The 14631-nt window shown below is 49.1% G+C and overlaps 1 protein-coding gene across 2 annotated transcripts in view; it reads right to left on the bottom strand.

Annotated features, from left to right (window-relative positions):
* The window catches only part of Appl2 (adaptor protein, phosphotyrosine interacting with PH domain and leucine zipper 2), a 46408-nt gene that overhangs the window by 24208 nt on the left and 7569 nt on the right, over positions 1 to 14631 (bottom strand). For both annotated transcript variants that reach the window (XM_021204581.1, XM_029542326.1), the window contains exons 3-4: positions 2979 to 3038; positions 2423 to 2494 (exon numbers count right to left, since the gene is read on the bottom strand). In XM_021204581.1, the coding sequence (XP_021060240.1) occupies positions 2423 to 2494; positions 2979 to 3038 (132 nt within the window). The remainder of the gene's footprint in view (positions 1 to 2422; positions 2495 to 2978; positions 3039 to 14631) is intronic.

Genomic DNA, 14631 nt, shown 5'->3' with positions numbered 1-14631 from the left:
CGTGATCATGCCACACTCCTCCTGCCTGACCCTTCTCTTCCTAAGGGTGGGATTCGTGTCGTTTGCCTTCTGTGTGACATGAGAGGTGCGCAGGCCCATGATGTCTAAGGAAGGAATTCAGAGTCACAAGAAAGATCTCATTCCAAGACATCCTATTAAATGTGCCATATGCACCTCTCCTGCCTGCTCAGTTGTTCTCCTTCCAGGGTCAGCTGGCTCATCTTTAAATTTGCCTGATTCTGATATAAAGGAACTACCTCAGAAGCGACTTTTCTCATACCTCCACCCATTTGGAGAAGCTTAGACATCAGGAAGCTTGTGTGAACTCTGACCCTACAGACTCCTTGACACTACCTGTGACTCACGCCCATCAAGAGACCCACACCGCCTCCCAGAAGGCAGTGGTAGCACCTGTAGGCCGGGTGTCCTAGCCACTCTTCTGACAACCCTTCAGGGTCTCTCTTCTACCTAGGACACGTGGGATTTGGGGGAGGCATCTCACTGCCTCCCCGAGTTATTTACTCACGATTAATAATTGTATAATTGAGTAAATTAAAAAATTCTTCACACCTCTCAAACATTATTTTGCTGCTCTGTAATTACATTTTAAAATAGATTCTATACTGTTCAATATATTTTTTATATTAGTGTGTGTGCATGCGTGCGTGTGTGTGCATGTGTGCGTGTGTGTGTGTGTGTGTGTGTGTGTGCGCGCGCGCGCCCATGCGTGCACATGCACACATCAGCGTACCTATGCAGTCAGTTCTCTCCTTCTACCACGTGGCTTTGGGACTGAGCTCTGTGTCAGGTATAGGGGCAAGCCCTTACCCATGGGACCATCTCACTGGTCTATTGACACACTTTAAAGAGATCCCACACAGGAGTGAAAAGAATGATGGTCAATCATGATCACCAGTTTGACAGGGTTGTAATCATTGTAGAAATAAACCTCTAGGCATGTCTGTGATGAAGTTTCTAGATTGGTTTAGCTAAGAGAGGAGGAGCTTCCAGACTGCTGAACCCTGGCATTTGTGTCCCTAGAGAGGTCGGAAGCTCTGTGTCCCTCCCTACACCTTGCCAACGTGTCATTGCGTTCAGCTGGTCATTGTGTACTCTGTGATATCTCAATATAGCTGGTAACCACAGCGAGTCCTGAGTTATGGACCATTCCCACAAATTCCTAGCCTCCAATTTTAGCCAGTCAGTCAGAAGCTGGGACTTACAACTGGTGCCTAAAGTCAGGGCAGTTTTGTGGGATTGGGCCTTTAGCTTGTGGGACCCTCTGGGCTCTGCAGGTGTTGTAGGTACAGCCAGAGAAACAGTTTTAGTGTCTTTTCCCCATGGTCCAGTGGGACGATAAAAAGCTCAGAACCGATGGCCAGTTTACTATGCCTCTCGAGTGCCCCCTACAAAGCTCTCCGCAGTGTAGGTGATGGTGCTGCTCAGTGAAAGGTGGTGAGGTGGGCACCTGCAACTGGTCCAGTTCTATCGGATGTCGAATCCAGATTTACCCTGGTTCAGGACCGGGCCACTGCATGCTCTTTCCTGCGTTCTCCACATGTTTCCTATGGCAGTCACACTGCTAAGTCTTTAAAAGCTGGAGTTTATTATACTTCCAGTATTGCAGAAGGGTCTCTTGGTACCAGCAGTACTGGAGCTCTGAGGGTTTTTATTTTAAACAGAGCTGAATTAAACTCAGGGCCTTGCACATGCTAGGCAGATATTGTACCACTGGGCCACATTCCCCGGCTCACTTATGATTTTTTACAACTAAGATTTATGTAATTTCCAAAAACCACGGTTTCCCACAAATATAATGAAATGTGTATGAAATCTTTTGTAATGTGTTGAATTGCACCCCCCTCAAAATACACAACTATCTAGAACCCAGAACATGAGAGCTTGTGGTAACAGGGTCTCGGCAAATGTAACCAGGACAAGGAAAGGACCCTGAATTTCCAGGTGGACCCTGAGCTCAGTGACAGTGTCTTTATAACAAAAGATACAGACAGAAGATGAGGGCAAGGAAGGCCATGTTAAGTCACAGTCAGATGTCTGTGACTTGCCACCGGCCAAGCCAAGCAGAAGCCACCAGGAGCCAAGAGGGAAGAAGAGGGAAGGCCACAGGAGTGTGGTCTGCGGGTTACTTGGGATGGTCTTCTGATTTCTAAAGCTTCAAGCCAATGAACTCCTATTGTTTGAAGCTATCCAGCTGTAGAGGGAGACATACCAAGACAGGCTGAGAAACCAGGAAACCCGAGTGCTCGAAAGTCCTTGTGGATTATTTTCCCTCCAAATCACAATTACAGTGTTAATACCACCTCTGTTATGGAATGACCCTCAGAAATCTCAGGTATTCTAAAATGCACAAGGGTCAAACCAGATAAAGGAAAGTTCATAAAGAAAAATTTCCAGATCTTACCTCATCCACCACTTTGGAAAAATAATGTAGTGTTGAAATTACTTCTTCATCGCCTTTGCCCAGTGCAAAATTCTAGAATAAAGAGAGTTAAAAAGCCAGATGTTAAAGGCATGCAGGAATTCACTTTGAAAACTCAGCCCAAGCCCCACGTAGGCACCACTGCCTTTCTTCTCCCAGGGGCACAGCAGAGGCAGTCTCTCTGAGAGATGTGCCAACACCCCTCCCGGACCATGCCATTTGCCTGAACAGGATGGTATCACTAGGGTTCTGTCTGGGTGGCCGGTACTGAATGGCTTGCCTTCCTGGAGCCCAGGAACCCTCTGAGTAGTTGATTAGTTTGAAGGATTGTCACGGAGGTTTCGGGATAATCCCAGTTATAATTTATCAGTGGTAAAATATAAAAGGAAAAAACCCCTGGCATAGAAGAAAGGAAGAGAGACAAGGAAGGTGGAGGGAGGAGACAGGGACCTTTCTGCAGGGAGCCTCTGGAGACCCTGTAAGGGGCCTCTTGGGTTCCTGGGCACTGCACTGTAGTGCACAGCCACTGTCAAGTTACCTGTTTTTCATATGCCAGCAGCTGCCTGGAAAGCTGCTGAGTGGCCAGGCACATTTCATTCTGTGGGAGACAAGCAGAACAGAGTAGGGTCAGCTTTGTTGATGTCACTGACACAGGCCACCTCAGAGCAGCCCTGACAAGGAGTACGGACGCCTGGGCAGTGATCGGTTTTCCTTCTAGACAGGGTCTCACTTGTAGCCCAGGCTCTCCTGGAACTCAAGAGCCTCCCAGCTCAGCCTACTGGGCTTATCGGTTTGCACCGCCATACCTGGAGAGTGTGTCTAGGCAACCCTTAGAGGGCCACACGGAGGCAAAACCAAGCTTTGGAGCTTGCTTTAGAACAAGTAAGGCCCTTAACCAACTGCCCCTTCTTATTCAGTCAGCAAAGGAAAGGGATGCAGGCATAGTCCCAGTGCTCTGAGATGTAGGAGGGAAGGGTCAGCAGAGCATCAGCTACATGCACGACGGAGGCTGCAGAGGAGAAACCTGGGTGTGCCAGGACGGGGCTCCAGGAAGCAGGGAGCTGGCCGGCCAGAGGCGCAGCTTTCCAGAAAGAGGAACAACACTGGGGAGCAGCTCTCAGGAACTACCTGTGGATGGTGGCTGGAACAAGAGCTTCAGAGCACAGAGGCGCAGCCTTGGCCCAGCTTCAGCTCTTGCTGGAGGAGTCATGGGAAAGGTATGGGCTGGGACCTGGCACCAGTGATGTCTGTGGCAGACACATAGGCATCCCCAAGCTCCAGATGACCAGAGGGGAGCTCTGCCCGAGGAGCCGCACCATCCAGCAAGGCTGGTCCAGCCTCTTCCAGATCCTGCATCCTCCAGCCTGACCTCGCTGCCCTCCTCCTCCCAGTGTGGCAGACCTCGAGCATGACTCTTGCTTCTAGGCTATGTTCAAGCTGCTCACCACCTCGGGGTTATCCCTGAGGCTGTGCCAGAGCACAGAGTGTGTTCCAGCAGGAGCAGGCTGCGAGGCGACTTCCATGGTCTTGGCTTCTGCATTCTTTCTCTGGGGCTGCAAGTCCTTCAAGGTCAAGTCCTGCACTCAATGGGACTTTACTCTGTTTTACTTTGCATGGGTGTCCTCTGCCTGACCTACCAGAGTCCAAACCCATTTTCTGGGACCTTCTCAACAGAACAGGCTATACTCCCCAGCTACTTCCATCTGCCCTACGGAGCAGGCCTGGCTGTGATTACATGGCTCTCTCCCTCCTGCCTAGAATAAAGTCCCACATTGGCCCTGACTTTAGCTACCTTACCCTGCCCTCCGTGTCCTTCTCCTTTGGAACTGACCACAAGTAGCAGTCACAGGGCCAAGGAAGCAGGTGAACAAACACACAGGACTGTATCCTTTGTTTACACAGGGACAGGCAACAGCTCTTAGCACAGAGCAGCCATTCAGCATGTTTGATGAATAAGTATATGAACAGGTCAAAAGATTAATCTAAACTCTAAGTTTAAAACAATACCTGGTCGGGCAGTGGTGGCACATACCTTTAATCCCAGCACTTGGGAGGCAGAGGCAGGTGGATTTCTGAGTTTGAGGCCAGCCTGGTCTACAGAGTGAGTTTCAGGACAGCCAAGGGTTTTCCAGAGATACCCTGTCTCGAAAAACCAAACAACAACAAAAACAAAAACAAAAACAACAAAAAACCCAACAATACCTGCAGTCCAACTGCGAGCAAAAACTACTGTCTAACTATACAGGGCTCTATCACAAATGGCAGTAAAATACAGAGCCTAAGGAAAAGTGGCCGATCCACCATCTACAGCAGTGATGCTCTGAAGAGAGAGTTACACAAAAAGACCCTTGCTTCCAGTAAGATGAACTTGTCCGGGATTGGCATCTGCCTGAGGCTGGAGCCTGGGCTGGGATTTGAACACTCTTTCTTGACTGCTGAGTCACTGCCACAGCCCAACAACTTGACAGATGAAGCAGAGACTGAAGCACAAAGAGGCATGTCCAGTGTCACTCAGCTAATTGGTGGCATGACAAGGCCATGAGTTCAGGTCTGTCCAATTCTAAACTCTACACTGTTTTCCACAATCTCCTCTTTCCCTTCAGCATCTCACTGAAGCTCAGGCTGGCCTCCCGCTCGCTATGGACTTAAGGATGACACACTGCTGGTCTTCCTGGTCTCACCCCTCTCCCCTCCTGGTCTCACCCCCACCCCTCCTGGTCTCACCCCTCTCCCCTCCTGGTCTCACCCCTCTCCCCTCCTGGTCTCACCCCCACTCCTCCTGGTCTCACTCCTCTCCCCTCCTGGAAGCAAGCACTCACACAGGGCCTGCCTTCAGAGAACTGAGCACAGCGGACAGTGTCCTCACTGCATGAAGGCTTCATGACACCCTGCCAGTCTCGGCTAATGGACCTGCACCCTGGGAACGGACAAAACCTGTGAAAGTGGGAGCTCGGCCAATATTCAGACCTACATGCAAGCGGTAGGTCTAAGAGGGCCTCTTGTTAGGAACACAAAGTTCACTCTTTCCTGGGAGCAAGACAGCAAGAGAGGTGGCCCAGCATTTAAATTCTAGTGGAGTTCTGAGAGTAACATCATGCTCTGTGTGTGTGTGTGTGTGTGTGTGTGTGTGTGTGTGTACACGCACAGACAAATGTGTTTCTTTGATGTACTGGACCCCAGGGCCTCACAGATAGGCAAGGCTCCACCTCTGAGCTACAAATTTGACATGTGTCTTTCTTTTCATGGTCCTGCAACAGCTCTTGGGGAGCTGTCTACACTCGGCTACTTCACATTAATCCTTAAAGACAAGCTGGGGCTGCCAGGACGGCTCCGCGGCAGAGTGCATGGTTAGTATGCAGGAGGACTTGGGTTTGATAGGAAAAAAAAAGACAAGCTGACAAAGGGTTTGCAGACAGCTCCTCCTATGTTAAAGAACCTCTTGTTCAGTTGACAAGGCCGAGCAAGGGGCTAGCAAGCCTGATGGGCAAGCTTACCTTCCGGCAAGGGAATGTTTACCTTACCATGCCAGAGAGGGTTACAGCTCACCTGAAATCACCAAGAGCCTCAGTGGGCAGCACCACCCATGGCAGCTATGAAGGCTGAGGCTCAGACTGAGGTGGGGGAAATCCACCTGGGGTCAGTCATAGACAGCCATGAGCTTAGAAGTCTGTTCCAAACACTATAGATGTGGCCTGAAGTCAAGAGGCTGAGAGGCGCATTCACGCTAGTCCCCATGACCCACAGTGGAAAAGAGGGTGGCCAACATGCTGACAGATGGCACTGTCCTTCCGAGGAGCCATGGGAAGCAGGCATGGGCGAGCGGATGAGTGTGTGGAGGCAGGGTCCCCTGTGGCTCAAGTGGAAGGCAGCAGGGATGGAAGGGAGAACTGACAGGCTGGTAAGGAGATGACGTGAGAGCCTTAATGAGATACCAAACCACACCCAAGGCCAAAGTGCCCCAGCAGGACCCTTCTGGGTGTGGCGAGGAAGCCAGAGAAGCCAGAAGAGCCAGGCCTCGGCGTGGGAGGGAGGAGAAGCATGGGTTTCTGATGATCAGGGTCCAGCTGGGATGGCAGCTTCCAGGTGGAGAAGACCTGCACCCAACCGCATGCTGGGCATGAGAAAGGCATGCGCCTGGGGCTGGCAGTCTATAGAACAATGAAAGCCCTCATCACCCCTTCCGTGTTCAGGCTACTAAGTGCACAGGCCACTGGGCACACAAGGGCCCTCTGGCTAGGAAGGGAGAGAGGGTGGGAAGGAGAGTAGTTAGAGACACTCTGTTGGCTATGACGTCAGTGAAGGGTCAAAGGGGATCCTGAGCACAGAGCGGTGAGCTGTGTAGACGGCCTGGCACCCGGAGAACAGCCAGACACACTGGCGGGGTGGCCGGCCTGCAGCTCACGGTGCTTGCTGAGGGGGTCACCTTTGCTTGTGGCCACCGGGAGCCACAGGAGCATCCTGGGATGGGGAGGAGGAAGGCTGCAAGACAAAGAAAGAATGAAGCCAGGAAGCCTTCCTGGAAGAACCACTGCCTCCCAGAAAATCCCGAAAACTCGCCTTTCACAGTGGCAGTAGGCAAGTCTCTGGGAATCAAGAAGAGTATAGTTACAGAGGAGATTCAGGCCCTGGCCCGCCATCGCTGGTGCTCCTGCCCAGGGGCAAATGCATACCACTCAGGGACAGCTGAGGCAGCATTCCAGAGAGCAGAAAGACTCAAGACAGAGCAGCTCCATGGAAGAGGACAGAGCTCTGCAAGGAGGCTGAGGGAAGGCTAGGAAAGGGCTTGCTCCAGAGGAAGAGGGTGTGCCTGAAGACTAGGCGCTGCCAGGAGCGACGGATGCATGCCAAGCACCAGACAGGCCCAAGGCAGATGAGGGAGAGGCCATCACTGCTGCTGTGTCCCCGAGGATGGCTGCTGGGGCTCCTCTCGTGTTCTACAGCAGCACCTCTGCACACAACCAAGGACTGAGGAAAACTCAGTGACTTCTCCTGCTGGCATCCACAGACACAGAGAAAACAGCCAGGGCTGGGGTTCTGAGGCCAAGGTCACTCAACCCTGTGCTTAGGAGGATGACTCAAAGTAGCCTTTTGAGGACACGGAGGCTTCGGAAGCTGCAGGCTGAAGCCCTGCGGAGCCCTCGTGGAGCAGCCATGGCTAGGCTCTGCGAAGCTGCCTCCCAAGACCTCTCAGCTCGGCCACTCACAGCTGAAGCTGTGACCTGCTTCTCAGTCTTAAGCAGGTAAATAAACCTGTCTGACTGTCAGGACTCTGAAATGTACTAAATAAAATAATCTGGATTTAAAACTAATGAAAGGAGGAAAGTCACTCTGGGTTTAATGCTGAGCCCCACCTCCCACAGCTAAAGAGTTACCAGGCTCAGGAACCACGCTGTTCTATGGACAGGAAACGCCTGACAGGCAAACCCTTAGCGGGGCTGACCAGTTTGTCAGTGGACACCAGTGTGTCAAGAACACCGCACCACACAGGAGTGACATCAGGCTTTTCTGGTTCTGCCACTCCTCGGCTGTGTGGCCCGAGGCAATCTACACAACTTCTCTGAGTCTTAGAGTCTTCACCATGTAATAATCTTTAATTAGGAAAACTAAATGAGATAATGTGCAGGAGGTGCCTGGCCTGGCGTGTGACACTTGTGTGTGTGTAAGGGACAGAGGATCCCTGTCTGCCTCCTACACGCGTGTGAAACTTGTGTATGTAAGGGATAGAAGAACCCTGTCTGTCTCCTACAGTCTCCTGCTTGGCTGTCACAAGCTCACACCATGGATACCTGCTGCTCTCACTGCTGCCCAAAGGCATGGATTCAGCTTAATCTCTCTCTCTTTCCATCTATTGTCTATTATTTGTCTATTTGTAAACTATCCATCTATAAACCATCTATCTATCTATCTATCTATCTACCTATCTATCTATCTATCTATCTATCTATCTATCTATCTATCTATCTATCTATCTATCTAATCTACCTTCCTACCTACCTATTATCTATCTATCTATCTATAAACTATCTATTGTCAGCTAAGGAAAATTTCCTTTAACATTTACATGGTGTGTGTGTGTGTGTGTGTGTGTGTGTGTGCGCGCGCGCACGCATGTGGAAGTTAAAGACAGCTTTGGGGAGTCAGTTCTCTTCTTTCACCGGGGAATTAGACTCTGGTCATCAGGCTTGGTGGCAGATACCTTCGCGTGCTGAGCCACCTTCCCGCCTGAGAGCGTTGCTGTGTTTAAATCACTTTACTCCCTTCTCTCTTATCTTGGCCTCAGCTTGAGATTATACTGTTTCCACACTTAGAAAGGGATTTTAGGGCCCACAGTTTTCAGATGTTTGGGGTGTACTATGTCTATGTTCCTCAGGTTTGGTGAAGAACAGCCTCAGAGCTGGCTGTGGGGTGCACAACTTCATTCCAGGCTGGCTGCTCAGGGCTGCACAGTGAGACCCTGTATCAACCAACAGAAAAATAAAGGAAAATTCCCAAACAGAAAAGAGCAGAGATGTGGCTGGACTGCCGGCTTTGCTGAGCGGAAGTGAACAAGCCCACAGTAACCACGGTAACCACGCTGTCACTCGGAAGAGATTCACTAGGGGCTGGAGAGAGGTCAACAGGGAAGAGCACTGGCTACTCTTGCAAAGCTCTGGAGTTTGGCTCCCAGCACCCATAGCAATGGCTCTCAACCTCTTATAACTCCAGCTCCAGGGGATCTAACATCCTCTTCTGGTCTCCAGGGACACCCACACATATGTGTACATACACACACATACACACACACACACACACACACACACACCCCACATATACACAACATCACACACATACACACTGACACACATCATACAAACATATACACTGACACACATCACACACAGAACACACATCACACACACAACACAACACACCCATGTGGGAACATAATGGCCAAGGATTACAGAGAAGAGTCAATGGAGCTTCAACCCCAAATACCTCAAACTTGAGGATGGCAGGAGTTGCCTCCCTCCCCACCTCTCAACCTGGTTCTACAAAGGCAGCCCCCTCAGATCAACCCCAGTAAGAATTTACTACCCTGACAGTAAATTACCAGGCTTCACTCCTTGTCTGACCTTATAAGGTCCCAAGCCCCACCCCACCCCTCCCACTGTACCCTACGGCCCCTGAGTATGAGTATGTAGAAGAAATATCTTCTGACACCTCTGCCCTGGCCAATGGTACACAGTCACACAGTTCCTGCCCCTAGAGATCCCGGCCACCTCCCCAGGGGCATGGACACCTGGCTTACCACCCCTCCAACAAACAAACTAGTTCTCTGAAGCTGCTCCTGGGTGTGCATCGCACTCACCCTTGCCTGGCTAAGCTTCCCTCCCTCCTGTCCAGCCCGGGCTACCCTGATGGCAGAGTGCACTCAGGGTCTCACACACACACACACACACACACACACACACACACACACACACATAGAGAGAGAGAGAGAGAGAGAGAGAGAGAGAGAGAGAGAGAGAGAGAGAGATTTTTTAAACTTTAAGTTAATAAAACACTGTTCCCAGACCAACAACCAGAGTGGCTTGTCTTCCACTAGAGGAGAAAGGTGGGCTGCAAGAACTGCTGGCTTTACTAACCCCACCAACAGCAGGCAGCCTTCCTGACCACAGTCAGAGCCATCACTCCCTGGTCCCCATCTCAGTATGACAGCTGAGAGAAGGAGCTAAGCAACTCTCTCCTAAGCCCGAGTGAGTCCAACATTAAACAAATAAACCAACTCTAAACCTACTTTGGAAAGGAAGAATTATCAGACACACGGATTTAAAGCAAGTATCCTATCAAATTTATTGAATGCAAAACCTGTGCCAACGTAACTACATCTATATCTTTGTGTTCTTGCTCAGGCCCCTCAGGCATCTTGAACTTATTTGTCCAGTAGTCTGAAAGCAGCAGAGAGCCCTAAACAAGCTTTTGCTCTGTTAGTGATGCAGGGGGCTCACCTTCTCTGTGGTGAACAGCCTCGATGGGGCTCACTTCACTCCTAGCCTGGGCAATGGCTCTTCTGCCAGCTAAGAGACAAAACAGGGCCACACAAACTGCTGCCCTGAGATACCAACCAACCCCCTTGCTAACTCACAGGCTCATTCCAGAGGTTAAGCCAATAAAATCTAAAAGCTCTCTCAAACCAGCCAAAGTAGGGGATCTGCTCTCAGAACCTTCTCTACTTCTCTTTCACTGTCTCGTTCTTGTGGGAGCACAGCAGCAGTAAGGGCAGCAATACTACACTGCATGTACAGACATTGACTTTATTTACACAGGGTCTGTAACTCAGTTAGATAACTTGTGGCCTAGCTTTCAGAGAAGGCACCCTCTCCTACTGGGTAGATCAGAAATGGTTTAATAAAAATCTCCCTAATCTTGGAATTATCAGACAAATGTGTTAGGACCTGAATACAAACCCCTACAAACCCTCATCTACAGGACTGCACCTTTCAATATTTTATCAAACACCTTTGTTTTTGCCAGGTAGAAGCCACATCAACGAATAGGACAGAAGGTAAGATATAAATCTGTACATTTATAGATGGCCAGCACATAACTTACTTCCATGACATAACTAGTGCTGGTAAAGACAAAGAGGACATTGTTTATAAATTCAATATTTGACAGCTATTTCTGTATGTTAAATACCTAGTCTTTATTTTATTCTTGAGGTCATATTAACATCAGCATTAACTTCAGATTCCTCGTCATACTCCCAAACACCCCGGACTTTCTCTAAGTGATTCTGTGTTTGCATACCATAAAGTGCTTCTCTCCAGACAGCAACTCTTGTCCCAGTTCCCAGTCAAAATTTCTAGCTTCTATTCTGAAACAGCAACTTTAATTTTACCTTCTCTACTTTTTCTTGGTCTTCCTCCTTCTAAACTAAGCCAGGAGGACACTCACCAGAGCAGGCTGATTAAAAAATACCTGTGTCTCACCAGCCATATAAATAGCTTTTAAAATGTAATAGTAAAACAGAAAACAGAAAACAAAACAAACAAAAAACCTATGTCTTCCCAAAACAACAGATCAAAAAAAATCAAACTCTACTAATACAATTCAGTATATCCAAATGTAAAATATTTAAGGACTAACATGAAACAAAACCAAGAAAACCGGGGAGGCAGGGTGGCCAGGATGAAAACAGAAAAGTATTACTAGCTTAAAATATACACATCTCAAGGCAAGCAAAATACACCCTAGCCTTTCCAATAAACCTGAAAAGCCACAGCCCCGCCTGTGCGAATCGGGAAGCTGCTGCTGGCCAGCTGTCTCTAGGGCGTTTGCAGCCCAAAGCCCACGTGATAGTCATGTGCTGAGTTGGAAGCTGGGCTCCGGCCTCTCAGAGTGCAAGACCTACTTAGCTTTGGCACAAAGTAGTTTTCTGGCTCAGAAGGAAAAAAAAATGTGTAAGGAAGTGTTTTGACTCTTCAGCAAATGGTTGTGACAGACACGGGAAGGCAGAGCAGAGGCTCCAGGGGGTGGGGGACATAGAACCACTCTAGTGTTGGGGCTTGAAAGCATTGAACAGGAGACAGGATCATTGTATTCAGTTACTAAACAGCAAGTGAGAAGGTCGGGGATAAGTACAGTCAGTCAATGTTTATTTTTTTTCTTTTTGTATTAAATTTGGAATATTCAGAGAGAAAAACATTCAGTGTAAGTAATGAAATAAAATCTGAGAAAGTCATTATATTTTCCCAAATTCTGAAATGCTTATTAAGACAAACGAGCACTCAAGATCACAATCAAGAACGTAACTCTTGGCAACACTAAAACTGCCTGCATGGTTTGAGAATGCGGCTCAGTAGCAGAGCCCATGCTGAGGCCTCAGGGCCCTAGGTTCAATTCCTAGCACCACAACAAACTATTTATTTTTGAGATAGTCTCACTATACAGCCCTGGCTGGCCTGGAACTCACTATGTAGATCAGGCTGGCCTTAAACTCACAGAGGCCCACCACGCCTAGCAGAACACACATTCTAACTACTGAGTGACTTTTGTAAGCCTCTCTCTGGCCCTGACCTCTGGCTCTGACTTTCAGGCTCTTCTCTTACTTCAGGGTCTCATGAACCCTCAAACCTAGTGCTTCAAGGGAAAACTGTGAGCTGGGGATAGTGGCACATGTCTGTAACCCCAGCGCTAGGGAGGCAGAGGCAGGAGGATCAAGGGTTGATCAGCTATAAACTGAGTTCCAGGCCAGCCTAGACCACACAAGACTGTCTCAGAAAACCAAAAAGACAATGATACACACCACACGCAGTCAGCATACACACATCCTTGTGCCTCTGACTTTCTGTGTGTTCTCTCCTGTGGCTGAAGTCAAGGGACAGTCTCTCTCTCTCTCTCTCTCTCTCTCTCTCTCTCTCTCTCTCTCTCTCTCTCACTCTTGCTCGCTTGCTCTCACCCTCCACTATGTCTTCTTTAGCTGACATACAGGAATTGTACATATTCACAGGTAATACTGACACTTCATTACAGTGTGCACTGTGTAACCATCAAATAAACAAATCACAACTACTGTAGTCACTCTCCTTTTGGAGACCCACCTGCTACAGCTTGGGTCTCAGGTGACCCCAGAGGTTAGTTACCAGCTTGTGGCTTCTTTAAGAACTTGGGTCCAGTGGAGGAAGTTAGGCCCTCGGAGGGGAATGAGGACAGGGGAAGCCAGGCCTTCCTCTACCTCTTGGCCACCATCAGGTGTGCAGCTCCCTCCCCCTGGCTCTCCACAGCACCATGGACTCCCTCACCACAGGCCCGAGTGCACATGTACTGAATGGAAGTGCTGAGCCAGATAGCCCAGCTCACCTTGTAAGCTGATTTTCTTGGGTATCTTGTCACAGTAGCAGAAAGCTTACACACCAGCACAACTCTCCCGGGGGAGATGAGCCTTCCCCCTGGCCTCCAGGCGTTTGGTAGTGACCCTCTGTCTCCTAAGCAAAGTAAGCGCTCAAAGAGTAAAGACTGGGGCTTCTTCTCATGGTGAATAAAGCCTAATGACTATATACAATTGTATTTTTAAATTTTTCAATTGCATTGGTGAGAGAGAGAGAGAGAGTGTGTGTGTGAGTTTGTGTGTGGATGCACATACCGAGGCACGTGTGTGAAGTTGGTTCTCTCCTTCTACCCTATCAGTTCTGCGGATGGAGCTCAGGCTGTCATGCTTGGTGGCAGACCCTCTGAGCCGTCTGGGTGGGCCCACTCCGCAGGGTCATGAAGTCCCACACTTCTGCCTGTGGTCCTCATGCCCTTCACAGCATCAGTGAGCAGGAGGAGTGTGAGCACACACAGATGCACATCAGCAGCGTCAAGGAAGACCGTCTACTGTCACTAAGGCTTCTACGAGTAACAGTTCTGTACGCAAGTGACTCACTCCTCCCTTGGAAAGCGATGAATGTGGCAGTTCTTGTTCATAAAAAGCTTTGCTCTTGCTACTCAGCAATTTATTCCCCCATGGGTTTTCAAGCCAAGCTATTTGTTCCTCAAAACAAAGAGGCTACCCCATCTTCAGAGGAAAGCCTTGGAAAGCCATTCCTACCCGCCCACGCTGCCATTCAAGACTGCCTAATTACGAGAAAGACAAAGAGCGTCGAGACACTGAGCCCACACATTCATAAATGTGGAGGCTCCATGTTTCCCTTTGGGGTTGGATTAAAAAGATAATTAAAAACAGTTATGTGGGTCCCCTCCTGATTCTAGCTACAGAAAGATCCCAGCACTTTCTCAAACAAGGGTAACATGACTATCGCTGGTTTGGAGGTGAAGAAAAGTAAAAAAACAAAATCAAAAAACAAACAAACAAACAAAACCCAAACCAAAAACCAAAAACCAAAACCAAACCAAACCAAACCACCCACACCCAATTCTGATATGAGTACGTGTTCATGTATGGGGGGTTACATACACACATGTGAACATGCATGTGGAGGCCAGGGGTCAATCTCATTTGTCCTCTCTTGTCCTACCTTCCTGAGACAGAGTCTCTCACCTGGGACTCACAGATGAGCCTAGGGTGGCGGGCCAATAGGGGTCTGCCTGTCTCTGTCCCCCAGCGTTGGAAAGACACTAGCATGATACTGTGTCTAGCTTTGTAATACACATTCTGGGGCTCCAATTCGGGTCTTCACTAAGCCACCTTCTCAGCCAATGATTGATTT

This window comes from Mus pahari, chromosome 9 (assembly GCF_900095145.1).
Source record: "Mus pahari chromosome 9, PAHARI_EIJ_v1.1, whole genome shotgun sequence".
Classification (NCBI taxonomy): Eukaryota; Metazoa; Chordata; class Mammalia; order Rodentia; family Muridae; genus Mus; species Mus pahari.
The sequence above is the reverse complement of the archived record's forward strand: the minus strand, read 5'-3'. Positions and strand labels throughout refer to the sequence as shown.